At 45.0% G+C, this 21,885-nt stretch overlaps 1 protein-coding gene across 1 annotated transcript in view; it reads left to right on the top strand.

Annotated features, from left to right (window-relative positions):
• The window catches only part of NUDCD1 (NudC domain containing 1), a 366,332-nt gene that overhangs the window by 323,474 nt on the left and 20,973 nt on the right, over nucleotides 1-21,885 (top strand). The window contains exon 9 of the mRNA XM_082259772.1: nucleotides 21,674-21,833. Within this exon, the coding sequence (XP_082115898.1) occupies nucleotides 21,674-21,833 (160 nt within the window). The remainder of the gene's footprint in view (nucleotides 1-21,673; nucleotides 21,834-21,885) is intronic.

The raw sequence follows: 21,885 nt of genomic DNA, 5'->3' as shown, positions 1-21,885 counted from the left end.
CCTCCTGTATCATGTCCGCAGCCTCTGACCACCTCCTGTATCATGTCCGCTAAATGTACAGTGTGTGTCGTAAAACGTTTGACATTTTGAACATGGCAGAGGCAGCACTGTCTAGCCACGCTAAAGGTGCAAAGCACCGGTCTGCAGCTGCGTGCTTGACAGCTTTAAATCCGATCGCTGGCTTTTTCACCCGTGCGCCTGAAGTGACACCGGCTCCCAGCTGCGGCAGCGGTGCTTCCATCTCATCCACTGTAAAACATGGGACCATTTTGAGTCACGCTGTATCCAGAAACAAAACCCTAACTGCAGAGGTACTGTACACTACAAAGCTTGTCATTTATTTTAGTAAAAATATGCTGGGTGTGACATGGATTTTCTTCTTATTTAACATGTATACATAGACATTTCATGAAACGTTAGGTCATGAATATTTACGTGAAGTCATGGAAAAGTCATGGAATTTTATTGGTGAAAATGTGTATGAACCCTGTAGAGACTGAACTTTGAGTTTTCACTAGCTGTAAGCCATAATCCTAAAAATTAAAAGAAACATTTTAAAATCTATCTTTGTGTAACATGACTATATAAAACAGGAGTTTCACTTTTTTATTTATTTACTGAAATCACTTTTTGATATTATATTTTTATGAGCTGCACCTAGAAGATTACACTTACAATATACTACATCAGCCTCCCTGGATATGCCCACAAGAGGTAAATCCAGATTGAACTGAAGGGTAGTGTGAATGGTAGACAAAGAGCCAAGAAAACCTGCCATGGGGATACAGGATGAACTCCAAGGTCAAGGTACATAAGTGTCTGATCACAACATCTATTGGCCATTAGGAGACCCATAAGGACTCCACTATTGAAAGAAAAACATAAAAAAGCCAACCTGGAATTTGCTGAATTGGATAATAACAAACCTTAATATCTCTGGGAGAATGTCCTTTGGACAACTGAGAAAAAAATTGAATTTTTGGCAAGTCACATCAGCTCTGTTTTCGAAGATGAAAAAAATGAAGCAGTCAAAGAAAAGAACACTGTACCTAATGGGAAACATGGGGGTAGATTGGTTATGCTTTGCTGTGTCTAGCTTGAATCTGTGGAAAGGCACAATGAAATCTGAAGACAATCAATGAATTCTGTAGTGAAACGTTCTGCCCAAATTCAGAAAGCGGTGACACAGTTGCAAGTCATGGGTGCTCCAACAGGCTAATGATGCAAAACACACAGCTAAAAGCACCCAGGAATGGCTAAAAACAATACATTTGTCTAATCTGAAGAGGCCTTCTATGAGCCCTGGTCAGAATCCAAAGGACCATCTATGAAAGAGCTGAAACTTCCTGTCTGGAGAAGGCATCCTTCAAACCTGGGTTATTTTTTGTCAGGAAGAGTGTGTATAACCACCTGTTGGCAGGTTCAGACATCTCAATAAGAACTACAGAAATTACTCACTTGCCCATGCCATTTTCATTTATTTTTATTGATTGAAATCTGTTGAGCCAAATTATCAGGAGAATGATGAATGCCAGTTATTTTGGTCACTTTTTAAGACAATTGTGGGGGGTTTTGCATGGAAGGGTTCCAACAAATGTATCCATGCCTGTACGTTCCTTGTAATTTGATCTGTATATTCTACAGTTTAAGAAGAGAAATATACGTTTATCTACTCTTCTTCTAAATGAAAATCCAACAGTTTATCTTGTTCTCCCCTGGAACATGTCTCTAAGAAGTAGTAAACACTGAACTGCAGAAGTAGTGAAAGCAGTAATACAGATTTTAATTTCCACCTAAAACTTTGAGGTTATTCTCTGCTGCAGGCAGCTTTTGTGTTTGCTGATTTATATTTTTATTTACAGCAAGAAAAAAACCTTCATTTCTCAGTTGAATGTGATATAAAATCTGTTCTCTAAATGTAAGAAAAAAATGAAACTATTGGGAAAACTATGTTGTAGAAAAAAATTCTCAAACAGTCCTGATTAGTACTAAAATTATCGAGGTCGAATATCTAAAAGAAACTTTCTTTTAAGCAATTACAATGTGCATTGTCTATCTGTGTAATGATTTCTGTGCTGCCTGCCCTTGTTTCTAATGTTGTTCCCAGCATTGTATGGTTGTGCGCCCCAATGCTAAGGTTTCACATGTCTACCTATAGGCTTCACAGAGCCGGTAGGTCACAGCACAAAAATGGTGCAAGGGCTGCCACGACGCGTCGACTACGAAAAATCGTCGACGTGCGTGAAAGGCGTTGATTCGTCAACACGTGACGTCACACGCCCCCTGGCCGGCCGCAGCGCCGCTGTATGCATTGCCGGCCGGGTGAAATCCGCCCCCCCCCCCGGGCTCCGTCCACAACAGGGTGAGCGCTGGCAGTCTCCAGCACCCCCGTACTCCGCCACAGCTTCTGCCACAACACCTTCGCCATCCTCCCCAATCACCCAGGTACTCAGAGAGGTACTTTTATAGTAACGTTGAGAACTGTATATTACTTCAGCTGAAGATCTACTGACCATTTTTATATGGTTATTTATTGTCTATAACTGATGCTCATGCTTTAAGTGGGACTGTCATGTTTACCTAAAAGCAAACTTTTCATAGACGCTGCAACGTTAACACATTTCTAGAACCCTTGGCAGTCACATCAGCTGTTGGGTTTATTGTATGTGCCTGCTAACTTTGCAGGCATCCAGCTAGCTGCACTTTATTGTGGTCAGCTGGTTTCATTTTGCAATAGTGAGAGCTGCTAGCCTCAGTACTGCGGCTCACAGGTTAGGATGTCAGCACATGGCTAACACATTTACTCATTCTTGGAATATATGCAGACCTTCTGCAGGGTTCACTTATAAGCTTCAGAATTATCACTAACCTGGAATGAAGGACTGGGATTGTTGTTAATTAAAAAAAAAATCCCTGCAGCTTTAGTCCCATTTGTTATCAGCAATGAAGCATGTCCCACATTGTGCAGGCAACTGAATCCTAGAGAATACTTCATGGCAGTGATGCCCTGTCCTCTTCCTGTCTGAACTTCCTGCCATCTAAACCAGTACATGGGAGGGGGGCTTACTAAGTAGTCTGTACTAGGTGGGAGGGCTTACTGAGGGGTCTGCACTGGGAGGGGGGCTTACTAAGTCATCTGTACTAGGTGGGAGGGCTTACTGAGGGGTCTGTACTGGGAGGGGGGCTTACTAAGTGGTCTGTACTAGGTGGGAGGGCTTACTGAGGGGTCTGTACTGGGAGGGGGGGGGGCTTACTAAGTGGTCTGTACTAGGTGGGTGGGCTTACTGAGGGGTCTGTACTGGGAGGGGGCTTACTGAGGGGTCTGTGCTGGAAGGGGGCTTACTGCGGGGTCTGTACTGGGAGGGGGGCTTACTGAGGGGTCTGTACTGGGAGGGGGGCTTACTTAGGGGTCTGTGCTGGAAGGGGGCTTACTGAGGGGTCTTTACTGGGAGGGGGGCTTACTGAGGGGTCTGTACTGGGAGGGGGGCTTACTGAGGGGTATGTACTGAGAGGGGGGCTTACTGAGGGGTCTGTACTGAGAGGGGGACTTACTGAGGGGTCTGTATTAATTACAGGATTAATTAGCTAATCAAAAAAACACTAAGCAAAAAAAATAAAATTAAAATAATCGTTAGATTAGTCGACTAATCGTAAAAATAATCGATAGATAGTCGACAGACAAATTAATCGTTAGTTGCAGCCCTAAATGGTGCTAATAGTTTTTGCTTCATAGAGAGATAACGAAATGTAACAGAACCTCAACCCACATTGTACTTGTGGACTTCCATCAGTATAAGGCTTCCTCCCAGTCGTGAACATAGATACCAGATTTTCCCAGCCCCCCTACATACAAAGCTAGCAGACGACAACTTAGCTTGTACTGGAATCTCCTTTATTGATCAGTTTCACACTCCATTTATACACACATGAGCACTTCCCCCTCCTGATCAAATTATCCCATCAGGTCAGGGGTTGCCTGATTACATTATCATATGCAGATGAAATTGTATACAGAAATAGAATTAACCTATCTAAAGAACAACCAACAAAAACGGTACAATATTTCCACTCAGCAACTAACAGATGACAATTATTTAATCAACCTGAGCCAATTAAGTAGCAGATGGCTGTCCTTGAGCTCCTGAAATACAATACACATTATCTCAATACACATCTAAGCATTGCTTTGATTATTTAGGAGTCACAGACTTCATGGCAACAGGCTATAGGTCTAAAGTGTAAAGTGGGATTAAATCTTCATATTTCTTGAGAGATATTGTTGATAAATATTACTCTCCCATTTGAAGTTATCCAAACCATAAAGTATCTGTCTTTCACTCCCAGTGACGGTGAGTACCGTCACACTTAGTATTTTAGGGGTTAGGTTAAAGCCCAGTTGAACTTTTTAAACTGCCAAATACATTAAGGAAAGATGTTCAGCAATGGTCTCTCTGCAGAGGTCTGCCCTCCCCTTCTCTTACTAAGTCAGACCTATGGCTCTGCAAGCAGCAAAATTCATACTGCCTCCTAAATGGACAGCTCAACTCTGACTCAGCAGGAGGTGTGTCAGACCTCTGCAGAGAGTGATGTAAAAAGAGTTCAAATTGAAGTGTCACACCACTGCTAAGAGTTCCAGATACAAATTTATTTTAATAAAGGTCAGGGGTACAATTAAAAAAGTAGCTAACACATTTCTGGAGCTAAGTGCCCCCTTAATAAGAGCTTGACTGGCAACAAAGTGAACAAACCAGAAGTGAACTCGATCTTTAATGGTATTTTTTCTGGTGTGAATTCAAAGCACAGGCCTAGTGAACAGCTTGTTTGGCTGCTAGATAAGCTGCTGACTAGGTCTGTACTTTGAATTCACACTGGAAAATATACCATTATAAGTCCAATTCACTTCTGGTGTGTTCCCTTTGTTGCCAGTCAAGCCCTTTAATGGAATAAAGTTCTATGGACCTCTTGGCAGTGGTGTGTGCTCTTCAATTTCAACTATTTTTACATTACACTACAAGCCAAGGAAACTTTGGGGATCCTCTGGGGTGTAGAAGCCCAGGAATCATCATTTAAACCCACAATAATACCTTAAGATAATACCAGTAAGAAAAAACTACTATCCCAAGTGGCAGTTGCAACCACCAGGTTGCAGTCTGAACATACAAGCAAAAAGAAGATGTATACATAATGAACAAGTATGGCTGTTAGGCAGGCCCCTACTTAGTAGTATACAGATCTAAAATAAATTTTATTGCAAATTGGCACTTCCTAGTAGTTGGAAGATTGTAACATGCGTGGACAGCGATAAACAAGCAGATCTTATCTAATATAGACTGACAACTATAATACTTCATTCTGTTTACAGACAAGTCGATCTCTGCTGGGATCTACCCAACCTTGTGATTGAGTGAGTCGATTAGGAAGATAGAGGACAGAAATCTCTTGTCTCTTTTATGAAAGAGAATGATAGAGCTGCAAGTAGGTTATCCAGTCAATCCTAGTCATGCCAACAGCTGCCACTGATCTTCATCGCACCTCAGTGCAGCCCAGATGTAGAAAGTGATACTCGTATAATTTACATTGATCAGGTCATGCGTGGTGGTCCTGGAAATCCCAAGCAAAATGATTCATTGCTACAATAGCATTTTTCTAGGTCTACTTTGCTTTGTGTATACTGTTCTGTGTTCCAATATTTATGTTCATTCTCTGCGGGCGAATCAGTGGGAATTTTCTCCTTTGAAGTTTCTCAGACTAGCTCAGCTAAAAAAAAAAACTGTAAAAAGTGCAATTCTCTTCTGCTTAGAATATATTGTATAATGTATATGCAAAAGGCTTTAGAAGTGCATTCATCTTCAGTTGTCTAGAAGATCTTTTGACAGTCTGGAGGTGACGAAAGTAGAAGGGAAGAAGATGTACAGCTATAGCAGTCAAGTCCATGTTCCTTCAAAGTATTTCAAATTCAACTCTTTCTTGAATAAAGATGTATTGCAATTTAAGTGCACAGAGGGAGAACTCTGTAAGCTTATTGAAACACATTATAGTGGGATGCTACTTTTTTCACTGCCCAAACCATTTTAGGATCATTTGTGCTGATCCAGTCGTGATTCTTTACAAACTAAAGTAGATTGTAAACCCGAATTTAGTTTTTCAAACAAATATAGCCTTTTTTGTGTTATTTGATATCACCTCTGGGTTTTTTATTTTTTGCTCTATAAACAAAATATACTGACAATTTAAAAAAAAAATATATATATTTTTTACTTTCTGCTATAAAACATATCCAATAAATTAAAAAATCCAATTTCTTCATAAATTCTGTCCAAAATGTATTCCATCTAAGTTTTTGGTTAAAAAAAACCCAATAAGCGTATATTGAGTGGTTTGCACAAACGTTATAGCGTCTACAAACTATGGTATATATACTGGAATTATTTTATTTTTTATTATTCTATTAATGACAGCAATTAACGACTTCTAGCGGGGCTGCAATAATATTGCATTGTCTGTACTAATGACACTGGCTGGGAAGGGGTTAAATATCTATGGTAATCAAAGGGTTAACTGTGTGCCTAGCCAGTGTTTTTGTGTACTTTGAGGAGCTTTCACTAAGGGATGCACTTTATTTTATTCTCTGCTTTGCAGGGAAACAAAAACAAGCACGTCCCTGCTGACAGGACAGAGCTCTGTAATGTTTACATAGACAGCTCTGTATTGTCTTCCTTCTCGCGGATTAGCGGGTGCCGGAAGTCATCTTTTAGCTGGTACCCGCTGATCCGCTTGTGCTGTGACTAATCGTAGCACAGCCGCCATGCGCATGTGCCCCCTACCTGGAAGAGCAGAATTACGTATATATACGGGATTCTGCGCAGATGGCCCACACTGCAGCAGTAAAGCTACAGTGCATGGATGGCAAGTGGTTATATTTTTTTCACCTGCTTATCTACTGCGGATTTTTGTGCAATGCTTCCTGTCTACATGCATGTACGCCAGCATCAGCGGTTGCGCATTAGTGTCCATGATTGGTTTCTCGATTCAGACAAACAATGGATCATGTCTGCACAGGAAGAACTGATATGACCACTTAAGGCCTGTACACACGTGCAGATTGTCGGCCGAAAAGATTCGGCCGACGACCGATCGGCCGATTTTCGGCTTGTTAGTATGATGCTTCTGACAGCCGACAGCGCACTTTCAGCCGAACAGAATCTGTCTTGCAAGCATTAAAATTTTTGTATGCTGACACCAGAACGGCCGATTGTTCGCCAGTCAGTACAGAATTCGGCCAACAGAGAGCAGATTTGCAAGACTGGGCATGCTCAGAAAAGAAAAAACACAGGGAAAGTTAACCATCACATGACATCACTTCTGCAGTCGGCGGACAAAATTAGTGTGCAGTCTTTTGCACTTTTCAGCGGACAGGACAGCCCGGGGACAAAAGACAGCCGATTGGTCGGCCGACGATCGGTACGTGTGTACGGGGCTTTAGTCTCCACCAGAAGAGCATTAAACCAGCTGTCAATATGGGGGGGGGGGGCAATTGTAATACAAAAATAGAGGCGTTGTCACCTTTATAACAGGAAGTAACCTTTATCTGCTCTGCAATGATTTTGCACAAATCAGCCCCAATCCTCCTCTTTTCAGGACCCTTGCTGGTGCTCCTGGCTCCCCCCCACCCCCCTGCTGCGAGCCCACCATAGCAAGCTGCTTGATATGGGGCACTTGTGTGGGCTCACTCCTGAACCAACTCTGTTTGTCCCGCGTTTCCTTCTCACTGGCTCTGACTTGGCTCCCACTTTTGTCTAAGCCTATGAGGAAGGAGAGCTTGGTTGCTTCCGTGCACATCACTGGATCGAGATCAGGCTTAGATAGTATCAGGTGAGGGAGCTGCACTCAGAAGGTTTTTTTTACCTTATTGCAGAAAATGCAGTAAGGTAAAAAAACCTTCAGCCTTTAGAACCACTTCAATGTTGGAATTTCCATGAGTAGGTTAAAGCTTATGGGAGATTTAGGTGATTGGGTTTTGATGTACTTTAACCACTTGCTGACCAGCCGTTGTAATTTTACTGCGGTAAGTCGGCTCTGTTACACGAAATGATGTACTTGTACATCGCTTTATGTAACAGATAGTGGGGGTGTGCGCACTTGCCGATTGGCTGGAAGCGAGCCAATTAGTGGGTCCGACAGACGCAATGTCAACTGGGCGCCTGCGATCGCTCCCCATGGAGACAGAACGGCGGTCTGCTGATGTAAACAAGGCAGACTGCTTTTCTGTCAGAGATGAACACAGGGATCCTGTGTTCCTCCTATTTAGGAACACAGGTCTCTGTTCATCTAGTGAGTACCTCCCCCACACAGTTAGAAAGCACTGCCTACTTAACCCTATGTTCGCCCCCTGGTGTTAACCCCTTCCCTGCCAGTGTCATTAGTACTGTAACCGTGCATATTTTTAGCACTATTTACTGTAGTAATGTCACTGGTCCCCTCAAAAGTGTCAGTTAGGTGTCCGTCTGTCCGCCCCAATGTCGCAGTCCCGCTAAAAATTGCGGATTTGCCGCCATTACTAGTAAAAAATTAATTTAAAAAAATGACATAAATCTTTCCCCTAGTTTGTAGACGCAATAACTTTTGCGCAAACCAATCAATATACACTTATTGGGACTTTTTTTTACCAAAATTATGTGGCAGAATAAATATTGGCCTAAATTGATGAAAAAAAAGATTTATTTTTATTTTTTTATTGGGAAAGTTTTATAGCAGAAAGCAAAAAAAAATTATTTTTGTTTTGTTAAGCCATTTATCTTTTTCATTATAAGCAGGCACTTCAAGACTCCTATTGACATTTTCAGATATATGTGGTTTAAACTGATGCAAACTTTTGTTGCATGAGGTCTGCAGTATGCAATTTCTAACTTTTATTAAAAAAAAATCAACTTGGTCACGCCTCCACTATGTTGCACAAAGCGATGGGAGGCTTGTTGCATCATGGGATGTGATATGGGCCAGTAGCCTTCATTACTGACCGGTTCTGAAAATTCTAGTTGCCCCAAACTAATTCCAGAAGCTTCACTACTGATCCGCTGACCTGGAGCAAGAGTATAGATCAGTTCTGACTCTACTTGTTTCTGGAAAATTGAACTAGAGACAGCTGGGCAGCTTCCATTGTAAACAAAATACAGTAATGGAAGCTCACTTCTGTGGGTACAAGCTTCTTTCAAGGCAATTCAATTGGGATATATTCTAGAGCCTTAAAGAGGAACTCCACCCTGAAACACTATGCCCAAAAAAAGGCAAGCAGAGAGCGACTATCTTTAAAGTGGTAGTAAACTTTTTTTTTTTTTTTTATAACTTGTACCTTCAAGTAAGCTCTATAATAGGGCTTACCTGTGGATACAGTGAATATACCCATGCTGTCCCTTCAGAGCTCCATGCTGCAACTTGTGCGAGAGTGAAGTAATCGCGGCTCAGCCAATCAAATGGCCGGAGCATGCGAACCCGGAAGGAAAACTGGGTGAAGACGGAAGCCCTGGCAGCGGTGACAGTGTGTTGTTGGAGGGCTTCGTTCTAATGTAAGTATTTCATAATGTGCTAGCAGGGGCGTAATTACAGGGGTTGCAATTGCAACCTGGCCATATGCTCCAGGGGGCCTGTGCTTCTCCCCTGTACACCTGGATAGGCAGGGGCAGCATTTAGAGGAACTAATGTCCTCCATTTTCCTCTATTTTACTGTAGCTGCAGGAGCAAAATGGAGCCCCTGCCACCCCTCCTATCCAGTTCACTTGTGTTCTGCTGTCTCTGGGCCCATGCGTGCTCCCCTGGTTCTCCTTCCCCCCCCCCCCCCCGCCCCCCACAGTGCTGCTGGCTTCCCTCCCTCTCCTACCGGCTGCTGCAGGAGATGTGTCATGATGGAGAGCCAAGAAGAGGTACATAAATATGTAATTTACCGGATCCTTCTTTTTCTGAATCAATGAAATTGTAAAAAGCTAAAAAATAAGAAAACTAAAATAATAAAAAATAAAAACTACTGACACCAGTGGGTGAACTACCAGCATCGCAAAAGTCGCACTTGCAACGGGGCCCTGGCATTCCACCACCATGGAGAGGGCCGAAGATGGCACGAAGGGGGCCCACTGCAGAATTTTTTAAAGGGTTCTGCTGCGTGCTGTAATAAAGGGCCCCAGGATCAGTGAGAAGAGCCTGGGCTTGAAGAAAATGGCCCTGGCCAGGGGTTATGGGGGCCCTTCATGGTTTCTTGCACCGGGGCCCTGAAAGTTCTAGTTATGCCTCTTGTGTGCTAGTATGCGATGCCATCGTCTTGCAGGGTTTTTTTTTTTTTTTTGAAGGTCATCAAATTTCTCACCAGATCTCCTGAAACTAGCAGACCGAGGCAACATTACTCCAGATTTCACACTGCAGATATATAGCTATGCCTCGGTAGGCATAGGAGTGCCTGGGCACCTTCATATACAAGGAAGTGCCCTGCTTTTTCAGGAGAAATTTCAGACAAAAGGGACATTCCCTCCTCTAGCTTCAGTTCTTTTTGACCTGGGACAAAAAGAATTGAAGATCAGGAAAAATGGGGTAATGTCCCAGGTCCTTATCTGTATGTATTTTATGTACCTTCAAGCACAACCCCCCCTCCCCCCTTGTTATCCCTCTCTACATTTTGCTACATCAAACTACCTTTTATATATCATTTGCATGAACAAAGTTTCTGCCGTGCCTAAGGAGAAATCAAGCTGTCAAAGGAATCATCTATAGAAAGAACGTTGCAGGTCTTCTTTTCATCACCACTGTCTTTGACAATTAATATTTAATTTGAAAAATGACATGCAGAATGACACTTAAAAAGAACACAGGAAATGTAATTTATTCTATAATTCTCAAGTGGACTTTCCTGGATTTGAGAGGTTTGAAAATGTAGGGTATGGCTCTCCTGAAGAGTGCTTCCGTTACATGCCAGTAGCCAGTCATGATTTTGTATATATTTTTCTTTTAAAGGGAAATTACTATTTTTTTTTTTTTTTTAATACTTTTTATTACACGAGAAATCAGGCAGGGCACATCTCCCACAGATACTTTGCTTTAAGATAAATCAATGTCAATCATTAGCAATTTAAGTTTTGGGTTACACCAGACTTCCCAAATCCTAAAGTATTTGCGAGGGCAACCCCTGTGCTCATATATTACTTTCTCATAAGGTATAATCTGATTAACAGCATTAATCCATTGAGGTGGGGGGGGGGGGGGGTGGTCTGCATCCATTTAGGCGCTATTATTTTTCAAAAATAGTTTATTTAAGGAAAATCTTAGCATATCAAGGCCAAGTTCCTCATCTAGTAACCCTAGTAGGTATACTTTAGGGGTGAGTGGAACTGGAGCTGTAAGTAGGTTAGACAGCAGTTCTATGACCTGTTTCCAATAATAAGCTATAATTGGGCACATCCACAATAAATAATTAAACTTGGCTCCTGGTTGTGCACAACACGGTCAGTTTGAAGCGGAAGTACAACCCATAGCCAGCAAGTGAACTGGAGTGAGATATGGTTGGTGAATGATAAAGTTGAATGAGTTTATTGGCTGCGGGTGAAACAGTTAAATGTCAGAAACAGGCCTCCTCCCAGGCCTCATCCGACATGTCTGGACATATAGATTGCCATCTTAATTTAGCAGGCAATGGTGCTGTATATATTTTAATGTTCAGTAAATGGGAGTACAATTCAGAAATTAACCCTTTAGGACCCTGGGATCTGAGCACTCCTATCAGGGACAATGGGGCTGTGGGTCCCGAATAGGGCCTGTAGAGCAAATCATAGTTGCAAATAGCTGTAGAAGGATTTGTGGTTAAAGTGCCTTTGTAAATTGTCAAAGGGATGAATAATACCATTGTTATATATATCCATCAATATGTTCAGTCCCTTCTGTTTCCAAAATGCGGAGTCTTAAATGGTAAATAATTGAGTAAAAGAGGGATTATCCCAAAGTGGCAGTTCTAGTGGAGTATCTGAATATAATTATAGCTTCTCTCCATGCAGATTTAGCCGATGTTAATATGGGAAATTTGATACTAGGTAATGAGAAAAGAGGGTCTTCCAGGCCTACATGAACAAGTTATCAATCAAAATGAGTTCATTACATGATGGCACGATCCTCTGCTCTCTCAGCCGAGTGTTCATTTTTCGAAAATGAGCTTGAACGATTTTTTGTATAGTGTATGGCCAGCATCAGAGGAAGAATTGGTAGAAGCCGCAAACCATTCAGTCCATTGAAAAGAACAAAGCATGCTTATAGTGAGGCGAACGCATGGTGACCTAAAGATTGGCTCCTCACGGTGCTGCTTCACTGTCCAATCCCAAGCTGAATGAGGGTCCATTACAACCTGGGCTCAGAGAAAGTGGGATGAATGATGCTGGTCATCAGACTGAGGATGTCTAGTGCAGAAATAATAACTGCAGGAGAATTTTCTGGATTGAAGATAGTTATCAATGCAAAAGCTGTTTCTCTTACGTCCTCCGACAGTCGCCGCCTCTTCATATTCGTCACATATGGGGTATTAGACTTTGCTCCGAAGGAGTAGCTAGGCAACAGAATATGTTAACATTAAAGCTTTTAACATATCCCACCCTCAAGGGGTGGTCCCCTCAGTCAATACCCTCCTACTTCCTGCAACCATATCTCAGTTTCAATGTCTAGCTTGTCAGGAGTGGCTGGCTCTCTCTGTGCTGGGGCTTTGTGCCCCAGACTCTTTATTCTTTTTTGATTTTTTGTTTGAGTTTTCTCTCTACCTTTACTTAGCTGTTCTTTTTGTCAGCGTTAGTTAGTTCTTCGGATGAAGAGGATCATGCGGGCTGGGTCTCGGGCTGATCCCCCTGGTCGTGGGTCAGTGGCTTCCCAGCCTGCCATCGAGCGTTCAGCCAGGTAACGCTCCTGGCACAGTGAACGACCCATCCCTGTTCGGTGCTGGGATGATTGGTGAGGTGGCTACCTCACTGGACGCTGTGCGGTTTCTTAACCCCCATTCTGTGCGTCTTGTATGCGACTCTCCCTGCCTCATGTGCAGCGGCTTGTTCGCCTGTGCGGGTCCCCCACGCCATTGTGAGGTAAGTGTATCTATGTGGGGACCTGTCTGTCGGGGGGGGTGTCAGTCTGGGACTGTGTAACCTGCCTCTGTTCACACTGTTTGTCTCCCTATCACTCGGCTGCATGCTGTGGGCTGCAAGGGGGGGGGGGGGAGCTGTGTGACACTGTGTGTTTCAGCCTTGTCAGTGTGAGAAGCTGTGTGCTGTGGGGCATGTTTTGGGCATGTTTGGGCACTATACAGCGATCGCTGCGGCGATCTGACATGTTTTTTTATACATGGATGACATGTGTGCATTACTGTACTGTGGAGCGGCGGTTTCGGCGCCAAACGGCGCCATTTTGCCTACACTCGCTCCGGCCGCATGTTCTACATGGATGGCGGCCATTTTCTTGTAGCCTCCCAAAGGCTTTCATAGAGCGCCCTGGCAGCATCACTTCCTCTTCTCCAGGAACACCGATCGAGGCAGCAGCAGCGGCGAGGGTCTCCTCAGGTTATATCCTTCCTATCCATTGCCTGTGTCAGTTTTGTTGTCCCTGTGGGGGTCTCATTGTGCTTGTGTGTGGTGCGGTGGGCTGCGCTCGCCGCGCTTGTTAAAGGGGCAGTTAACCCTTTCTTATCCTGCATTTGTAATAGGGGCAATGGATTCTCAGGAGGGCAAATTTCCTACCGCCTTGGTGGAAAGCCAGGGGACCGCTGTTTCCCCCCCAGGGGGGGATTTAGCCACTATTGTGGCTGGCCTTGCTGCTCAGGTGCAGATTCTGGTGGCTGCTCAATCTACTAAAAGACCCAGAGTTTCTCTTTCCTCTGATTCTGAGGGTGAAGGTGATGGGGCTGTTATGGCGGGGGCCTCCTTATCGGGGTCCCGCTCCTCCCTGGATCTAGTGGGGTCCGAGGTGGAGGCTGAAGTTGAAGGGGTTGATAATTCTCCCCCTGGCTCGCCTGAAGAGCTTGCAATCATGGATGAATTGATTGCTTCCATAAAACAAACGCTGCGTTTGCAGGATGAAGTGTGTCCCCCCGCTGCCTTGGCGGCTTATGGGACGCAGAGAAAACGCAGGACGCCGCAGGTTTTTCCCTGCAATGATGATTTTCAGCGCGCTGTTAAGGAACAATGGCGCAATCTGCGCAAACCTTTTGCTGTACCAAGTAGGTTCAAGCTGCGTTATCCTTTCTCGCCTTCCACTGATGAAAGGTGGTGTGTGCCACCCCCAGTGGATCACGCAATTGCGGTTTTAAACAAATCCACTGCGATTCCTGCAGAGGATTCCCCTGTGTTCCGTGATGCCACGGATAGGAGATTGGAGTCTCTTGCCCGTCATACTTATTCTGTTACGGGTTCTATGCTTAAGGCTCTGTTTGCCTCTCTCATGGCGGCCCAGGCGGTCGCAAGTTGGACGCAGATGCTTAGGCGCGTCCTAGTGGCCGATTCGGCCTCGCCGGCGACCCTGGATATGGTGGATCAAATCCACCAGGGTGTCATGTATCTGTGTGATGCGGACTTGGACCTAGTCCCGTTGGCTGCACGTGTGCACAGCGTGGCGGTGTTGTCTCGCCGCCTGGTTTGGTTGAAATGTTGGTCGGTGGACCAGTCTTCACGTAAGACCTTAGCCAATCTGCCTTATGATGGGTCTCGCCTTTTTGGGGAGTCCTTGGATGTGTTGATTAAGGGGATCACCGGAGGTAAGAGCACTCTCTTGCCCCATTTCCCCAAGGCTAAGGGGGCTTCTGGGAAGAAGCATGCTAATTTTCGGCCCTCTCAGGGGTCCTTTCGTGCCTTTCGGTCGCACTACAAGGGCAAACCGTTCAAAGGTCAAGGCTCTCAGAAGAAGCCCTGGTCTGGAAAACAGAAGTCTGGTCAATCCGGATCCGCAGCCCATAACAGTGCGGCCTGAAGGGGCGCCCTCACCCAGTTTTGGGGTGGGGGGACGCTTGCTCGGTTTTCTTCAGCCCTGGTTGGCCCGCGTTCGGGACAGATGGGTTCAGGAAATCGTTCGATCTGGTTACAAGATCGAGTTTCTCTCGGCCGAAGAGCAGATTTTTTCCCTCAAATCTTCAACTGTCTCCAGAGCGTTTGCGGGACCTGCACCTGGCGGTGCGGGACCTGAGGGCTCAGGGAGTGGTAGTTCCGGTGCCTCATCGGGACAGATTTCGGGGGTTTTATTCCAATCTGTTCACCGTGCCCAGAAAGGAGGGCAAGGTTCGTCCAATTCTGGACTTGAAGGCTCTGAACCGCTCTGTGCGGGTTCGCAAGTTCCGCATGGAATCCCTGCGGTCGGTGGTGGCTGCCCTGGTTCCGGGGGAATTCATGGCCTCCATCGATTTGAAGGATGCGTATCTTCACATCCCCATTTTCGAGGGTCACCAGAGGTACCTTCGATTTGCCATTGCGGAGGATCACTACCAGTTCGTGGCGTTGCCTTTTGGTCTCGCCTCGGCTCCGCGGGTCTTCACCAAGGTGCTTGCACCGGTTCTGGCATTATTGAGGGCACAGGGCATTTCTGTCCTGGGGTATCTGGACGACATTCTGGTTCGGTCTGCGACCAGCCAGGGTCTGGAGAAGGACCTGTCTGTCACGATGCAAACTCTGCAGGAGTTTGGTTGGACGATAAATTTTCCAAAGTCGACACTGAGTCCGTCGGTTCGTCTTCCCTACCTGGGAATGATTCTGGACTCGGTGCAGGCGAAGGTCTTCCTGCCGGAAGACAAACTCAGAACTCTTCAGGAGGAAGTCAGGTCCCTCAGGGACGTTCCGCACTCGTCTCTGCGGACGTGCATGAGATGTCTGGGATTGATGGTCTCGGCCTTCGAGGCGATTCCCTTCGCCCAGTTTCACACGCGGGGTCTCCAAGCGGAGATCCTGTCCATGTGGGACGGGCGACCTCAATCTCTGGATCTTCAAATCTCGTTGAGTCATCGCACCAGAAGAGACCTTCTGTGGTGGCTCCAGTCCCCGATGGTGTCCGGGGGCAAGTCGTTTCGTCCTATCTCGTGGACGGTGATCACCACGGATGCCAGCCTGTCGGGCTGGGGTGGTGTTCTGGGCGTTCTGTCCGCCCAGGGGACTTGGTCGGAGGGGGAGTCTTCCCTTCCGATCAACATTCTGGAATTGCGTGTGATAAATCTCTGTCTTCATCGCTGGACGGACCGGCTGCAGGGCTGCCCGGTTCGGGTGCAGACGGACAATGCCACGGCGGTGGCATACATCAACCACCAAGGGGGCACCAGGAGTGCCCGAGCGGCTCGAGAAGTGGCCGACATTCTGTCTTGGGCCGAGACTCATGTCCCGGCGATAACGGCGGTTCACATTCCGGGGGTGGAGAACTGGCAGGCGGACTATCTGAGTCGCCAGACCCTGGATCAGGGGGAATGGTCTCTCCACCCGGCTGTCTTCCAGATGTTGTGCGCGAAGTGGGGTCTTCCAGATGTGGACCTGTTCGCGTCTCGTCTCAACTACAAGGTGAGAAGGTTCGTGGCAAGGACGCGCGACCCTCGGGCAGACGCGTCGGACGCGTTAGTGGCCCCGTGGCATCAGTACAGGCTGATGTACGCGTTTCCACCGATTCAGTTGCTGTCCAGGTTCCTTCGCAGGTTACACTCGGAACGCAGCACGGTGATTCTTGTGGCACCGGACTGGCCTCGCCGGTCCTGGTACGCAGACCTCGTGAATCTGGCGGTCGACGCCCCGTGGCGTCTGCCTCTTCGAGACGATCTCCTGTCTCAAGGACCGATATACCATCCTGCTTTACAGTCGCTGGCTTTGACGGCCTGGCTGTTGAGACCGAGGTCCTGAAGGAGAAGGGTCTCTCCCCAGAGGTCGTTCATACCTTGATCAACGCGAGGAAGTCTTCCTCGGGGAAGGTTTATTACCGTACTTGGAAGGCCTATTTTGCCTGGTGTGAGTCCAGGGGGTTTTCACCCCGCACGTACTCGGTTTCCCGAGTGCTGTCCTTCCTTCAAACGGGTGTCGATCAGCGTTTGGCGCTGGCTACGATAAAGGGTCAGGTGTCTGCGCTGGCCGTTCTGTTTCAACGTCCCGTGGCTTCCAACTCCTTGGTTGGCACCTTTGTTCAGGGAGTGCGGCATCTGGTTCCTCCTAGGAGGGATCCTCTGCCCCCTTGGGACTTGAATCTCGTTCTATCTGTGTTACAACGTGCTCCTTTTGAACAGATCAGGGAGATCTCGTTGTCTATGTTGTCCAAAAAGGTCGCCTTTTTGGTTGCGATCACTTCGGCTCGCAGAGTGTCGGAGCTGGCGGCTTTGTCCTGCAAGTCTCCGTATCTGGTTGTTCATTTGGATAAGGTGGTCTTGCGACCTAATCCTTCTTTTCTTCCGAAGCGAGTTTCGGAATTCCATCTTAATGAGGATATTGTCTTGCCTTCGCTGTGCGCGAAGCCTAAACATCCAAAGGAGGTGAGATTACATTCTTTGGATGTTGTTCGGGCGATAAGGGTTTACCCTAAATCGACTGAGTCTTTTCGAAAGACGGACTCCTTGTTTGTTCTTCCAGAGGGTCCTCGGAAGGGCATGGCGGCGTCGGCCTCTACCATCGCCAAATGGATCAGGCAGACCATTGAACAGGCCTATGCTTTGCAGGGGAAGGTTCCCCCTGTGCCTGTGAAGGCGCACTCTACTAGATCTCTGAGTACGTCTTGGGCCTGTCGTCATGGGGCTTCTGTAGCCCAGGTGTGTAAGGCGGCGACTTGGTCGACCGTGCACACTTTCACGAAATTCTACAAAGTAGATGTTCAGGCATCGGCGGATGCTTCCTTTGGCCGCAAGGTTCTTAGTGCGGCAATTCCCTAGGGTCCCTTGTTGGGGACCTCTGGCTGTTGGGATAAGTTTTTTTTTTATCCCCTGGTTATTTGTCTTTTCCTGGGTTGTTGCTCCTGTTGAGCAATTATTTTTCCTGTAGCCCAGCTGGTTTCCTTCCTTTGGTAAGGTTCCTTTCTTTGATACGGAGACTGCGTTGCCTTTCGGCGCGGATGCGTTTCCCACCCCTCATGTTTGCACTGCTTTGGGACGTCCCCATATGTGACGAATATGAAGAGGCGGCGACTGTCGGAGGACGTAAGCAAAAACGGAATTTTTGTAAAATCTTACCTGTAAAATTCCTTTCTCTGAGTCCCCCGACAGTCGCCGCCCCCGCCCCTCTTTTGGGGTTTGGTTGTATACTCTACTGCTATTCCACTGAAACTGAGATATGGTTGCAGGAAGTAGGAGGGTATTGACTGAGGGGACCACCCCTTGAGGGTGTGATATGTTAAAAGCTTTAATGTTAACATATTCTGTTGCCTAGCTACTCCTTCGGAGCAAAGTCTAATACCCCATATGTGACGAATATGAAGAGGCGGCGACTGTCGGAGGACTCAGAGAAAGGAATTTTACAGGTAAGATTTTACAAAAATTCCGTTTTTTGTTTATCTTTAAAAGGTTAGTCAATTTTATTTTTGGCTGGAGTTCTCCTTTAACCATTTTAGCTCCGTAAGATTTTACCCCCTTAATGACCAGGCCATTTTTTGCAATTCGGCACTCTTATTTTGTGTGCAATGCCGCACCCAAATAACATTGATGTCCTTTTTTTCTCCACAAATAGAGCTTTCTTTTGGTGGTATTTGATCACCTCTCCGGTTTCTAGATTTTGCGCTATAAACAAAAAAATGCGACAATTTAAAAAATAAAAACACAGTATTTTTTACTTTCTGCCATAAAACATTCCCAATAAAAACATTTTTTTATCAGTTTAGGCCAATTTGTATTCTGCTACATATTTTAATTGGTTTGCGCAAAAGTTATAGCGTTTACAAAGTACGGGATGGATTTTTGGACTTTTTATTTTTTGTTTTTATTAGTAAAGGCAGCAATTTTTAGCGGGACTGCGACATTGCGGCTCACAGATCAGACCCTTCACTGATATTTTTTACACTTTTTGGAGACCAGTGATATTAATACAGTGATCAGTGCTAAATAATATGCACTGTTACTGTATAAATGACACTGGCAGGGAAGGGGTAAACACAGGGGGTGATCAAAGGGGTTAATGTATGCCTAACAATGCTTACTGACTGGGGGATGGGTTCTGTGACAGGCACAGAGAGATCAGGGTTTCAACTTAGCTGAAACTCCTGATCTCTCTCTGCCTGTGTGACAGAAGACTCGCCTGCTTTGTTTACTTAAGCAAGCGGGTCTTCTGTCAGTTTCTCTGACTGACGCTTCTCCCGCGGCCTGCCTCCCACTGTCATTTCATGCGCGCGGCGTTGGGACCGCATGCATGAAATCGTGTAGATATAGTATATCTGCGGTGGGCCGTCGGCAACTGGTTAAGCTACATGCACATAGTATAGCATGTACGTAGTATAGTAGAGTATCTGAATGGGGATTCAACTGCAACTAGTGTGCGTCAGGGTTAACAGGCTGTGAAAAAATTATGACTGATAAATGTCAAATTAAAAACATAACTTTAAAATAAAACTGACCTAAAATACTTTGCATTTTATTCTATTTGTTGTGGATGAGTATTGGCCAAAAGCAGTAACAAAAGTGAAAATCCTCGAATAATACAACCAAATGAGATCCAGGCTTGATATAGGATGTGCTTAAAATGCGAATCTTCGTCTGTCTGTTTTATATCTTGTGGGATGGAATAAAGGATAACTTTTATTTACAGACAGGAAGTCCTTGGTGGCGACTATTTTATGCTGTGTTGATTGCTCTCAGACCTCTTTGGTGTCTGGTGGACAGACAGTTGCAGCACAAGGCATTTATTTCATGCGTGGACGTCAGCGCCATTAGGGGGCCATAAACATTATTTTACGGGCAGAAGGGTTTTAGTGGTGCTAAAATGTTTTGTTCGGTTATGTAGTTAATGTACATTGGGTGATATTTTCTAGAGCAAGAGGCATATCGGTTAAAAGTGCAAAAATGTTAACATTACTCTCAACAGTTTTTTAGTTTTGCTTGATAGGGCAGGTAAAGAGCGACTTTACGCCTGTTTTCTCAGTTGTGACAAAATTGATGACAATTAACCTCCGAACTGTCTCAGGGATTGAAGTGTTGCAGTTATATCATTTACATGGTAATTCATTTATTGTTTATTTTGTAAACAGAGAACAAATCTGCCCCTAATTTGTGTTTTATAAATATTTTTTCAATTTATTATTTTTTTTATATAGTTTTGTGTCTTAGGGCTCTTTCACACGGCCGCTCCGTGTAAAAGCTCCGCTGCGGTCCTTTTTTTTTTTTTTTTTTTTTCACGGAGCGGATGACATTTCTGTTATCCGCTCCGTATGTCCGCATATCATCCCATCCGTTTGCGGATGATATGCGGACATAATGTAAGTCTATGGGGGTTTGCGGATGTCAGCGGATGACACCGCTGACATCCGATTTTCCTTCCTTTCCGTTTTTTGAACGGATGAAAAAATAGGGTTCTGTTCAGTTCAAAAAAACGGAACAGAACTGACAGGAAGAAAATCGGATGTCAGCGGATTGTATTCCGCTGACATCCGCAATGCCATAGACTTACATTATGTCCGCAAATCATCCGCAAAAAAATAGGATGATTTGCGGATATACGGAGCGCCCGTGTGAAAGGGCCCTATCTCACTCAAGGAGTTACACCTTTAAATAGTGTATGCTATTCTGAAGTGTCAGCCGTGGACTTCTAATCACAAATGAAAGAAAACCTTTAATAGTTTTTAAAACCTAAGCTGACCAATAAATAATTTATCACAGTACTACTCTGGTTTAATAAAATCAGTGAGTGAGTGGACATACTGGATGCCTTTGCTGTAATACTATCAGCTGGGCTTCCATTATGCCCCCAATTACCTTTCAGAGGAGGGATGGGCCACCTCCAGGCTCACCTGCCCCATATCTATCCATTCGCTTGCATGTGCTTCCACTGTGAAGGCTCTTATAAATTCATTAGAGTAGGACTGCAGGTAATACAGGGAGCCGTGGAGTGGCCCTGCAGCTTTCACATGCGTTTGCAAATGTGTGCTAACTAAACCCCTGTTTTGACGCAAACTGTTAGACAGGTTAATTTGGTTGGTAAGCAGACTGGCTAGCAGATTGAACTGGGAATTTTACCTTTGTTTGTTTCATGTGTGGAGCCCTTCCATGTGTTCTTTGCTATGAAGGCCAGTAATAGGTGGGGGCAGTGGCCATTTTGTTTGTTGTTAATAAAATCACATCAATTTTATTGTTCCAAATGTAATGCAATGAATGAAAAAGGAAACCCCATTAGAAGTTAGCAGGTCCCTGCACTATGCATAACTACTTACTCGTAAACCAGTTATTTAGAAGTATATATGATTTTTGCAAAGTATTCATCAACATTACATACACAGTATATAGGGACACAAATATACACACAATTTAAGTAGTGCTATTTTTTTTCACATCTAAAAATGTCTTCCTCTGTTACAAATACTGTATAATATATATTATATTATATGTATGCTGATTTAGTCCCATGTTGGATGTTCGTTTGGAAATCAAGCTGGGGACACACACAAAAAAAAAATATTAGCTACAGTAGATACACTTTGTAGGCTGATCATTGGTAATCATGGACCTTTTTGTTTGGTTTTGTTTTAGGTGAACCTGGGCAGCAACCAGTTTCTGTTTTCATCAGTCGTGACCCCAGAGCTGATGCCTTGTTTTTCCCTAAGACATGATGTGGATGCACTACTGTGGCAACCGCGTTCAGCGCCAGATGATAACTTGTGGGAGCATGCTGCTACATTCAACGCTCTTGGTAAGTGATCCGTAAACCTGCTGTGCAATTTATAAGATGTAATACACCTTTA

This window comes from Pelophylax lessonae (assembly GCF_965119305.1).
Source record: "Pelophylax lessonae genome assembly, chromosome: 5".
Lineage (NCBI taxonomy): Eukaryota > Metazoa > Chordata > Amphibia > Anura > Ranidae > Pelophylax > Pelophylax lessonae.
Note: the sequence above shows the minus strand (reverse complement) of the source record. Positions and strands in the feature narration are given on the sequence as shown.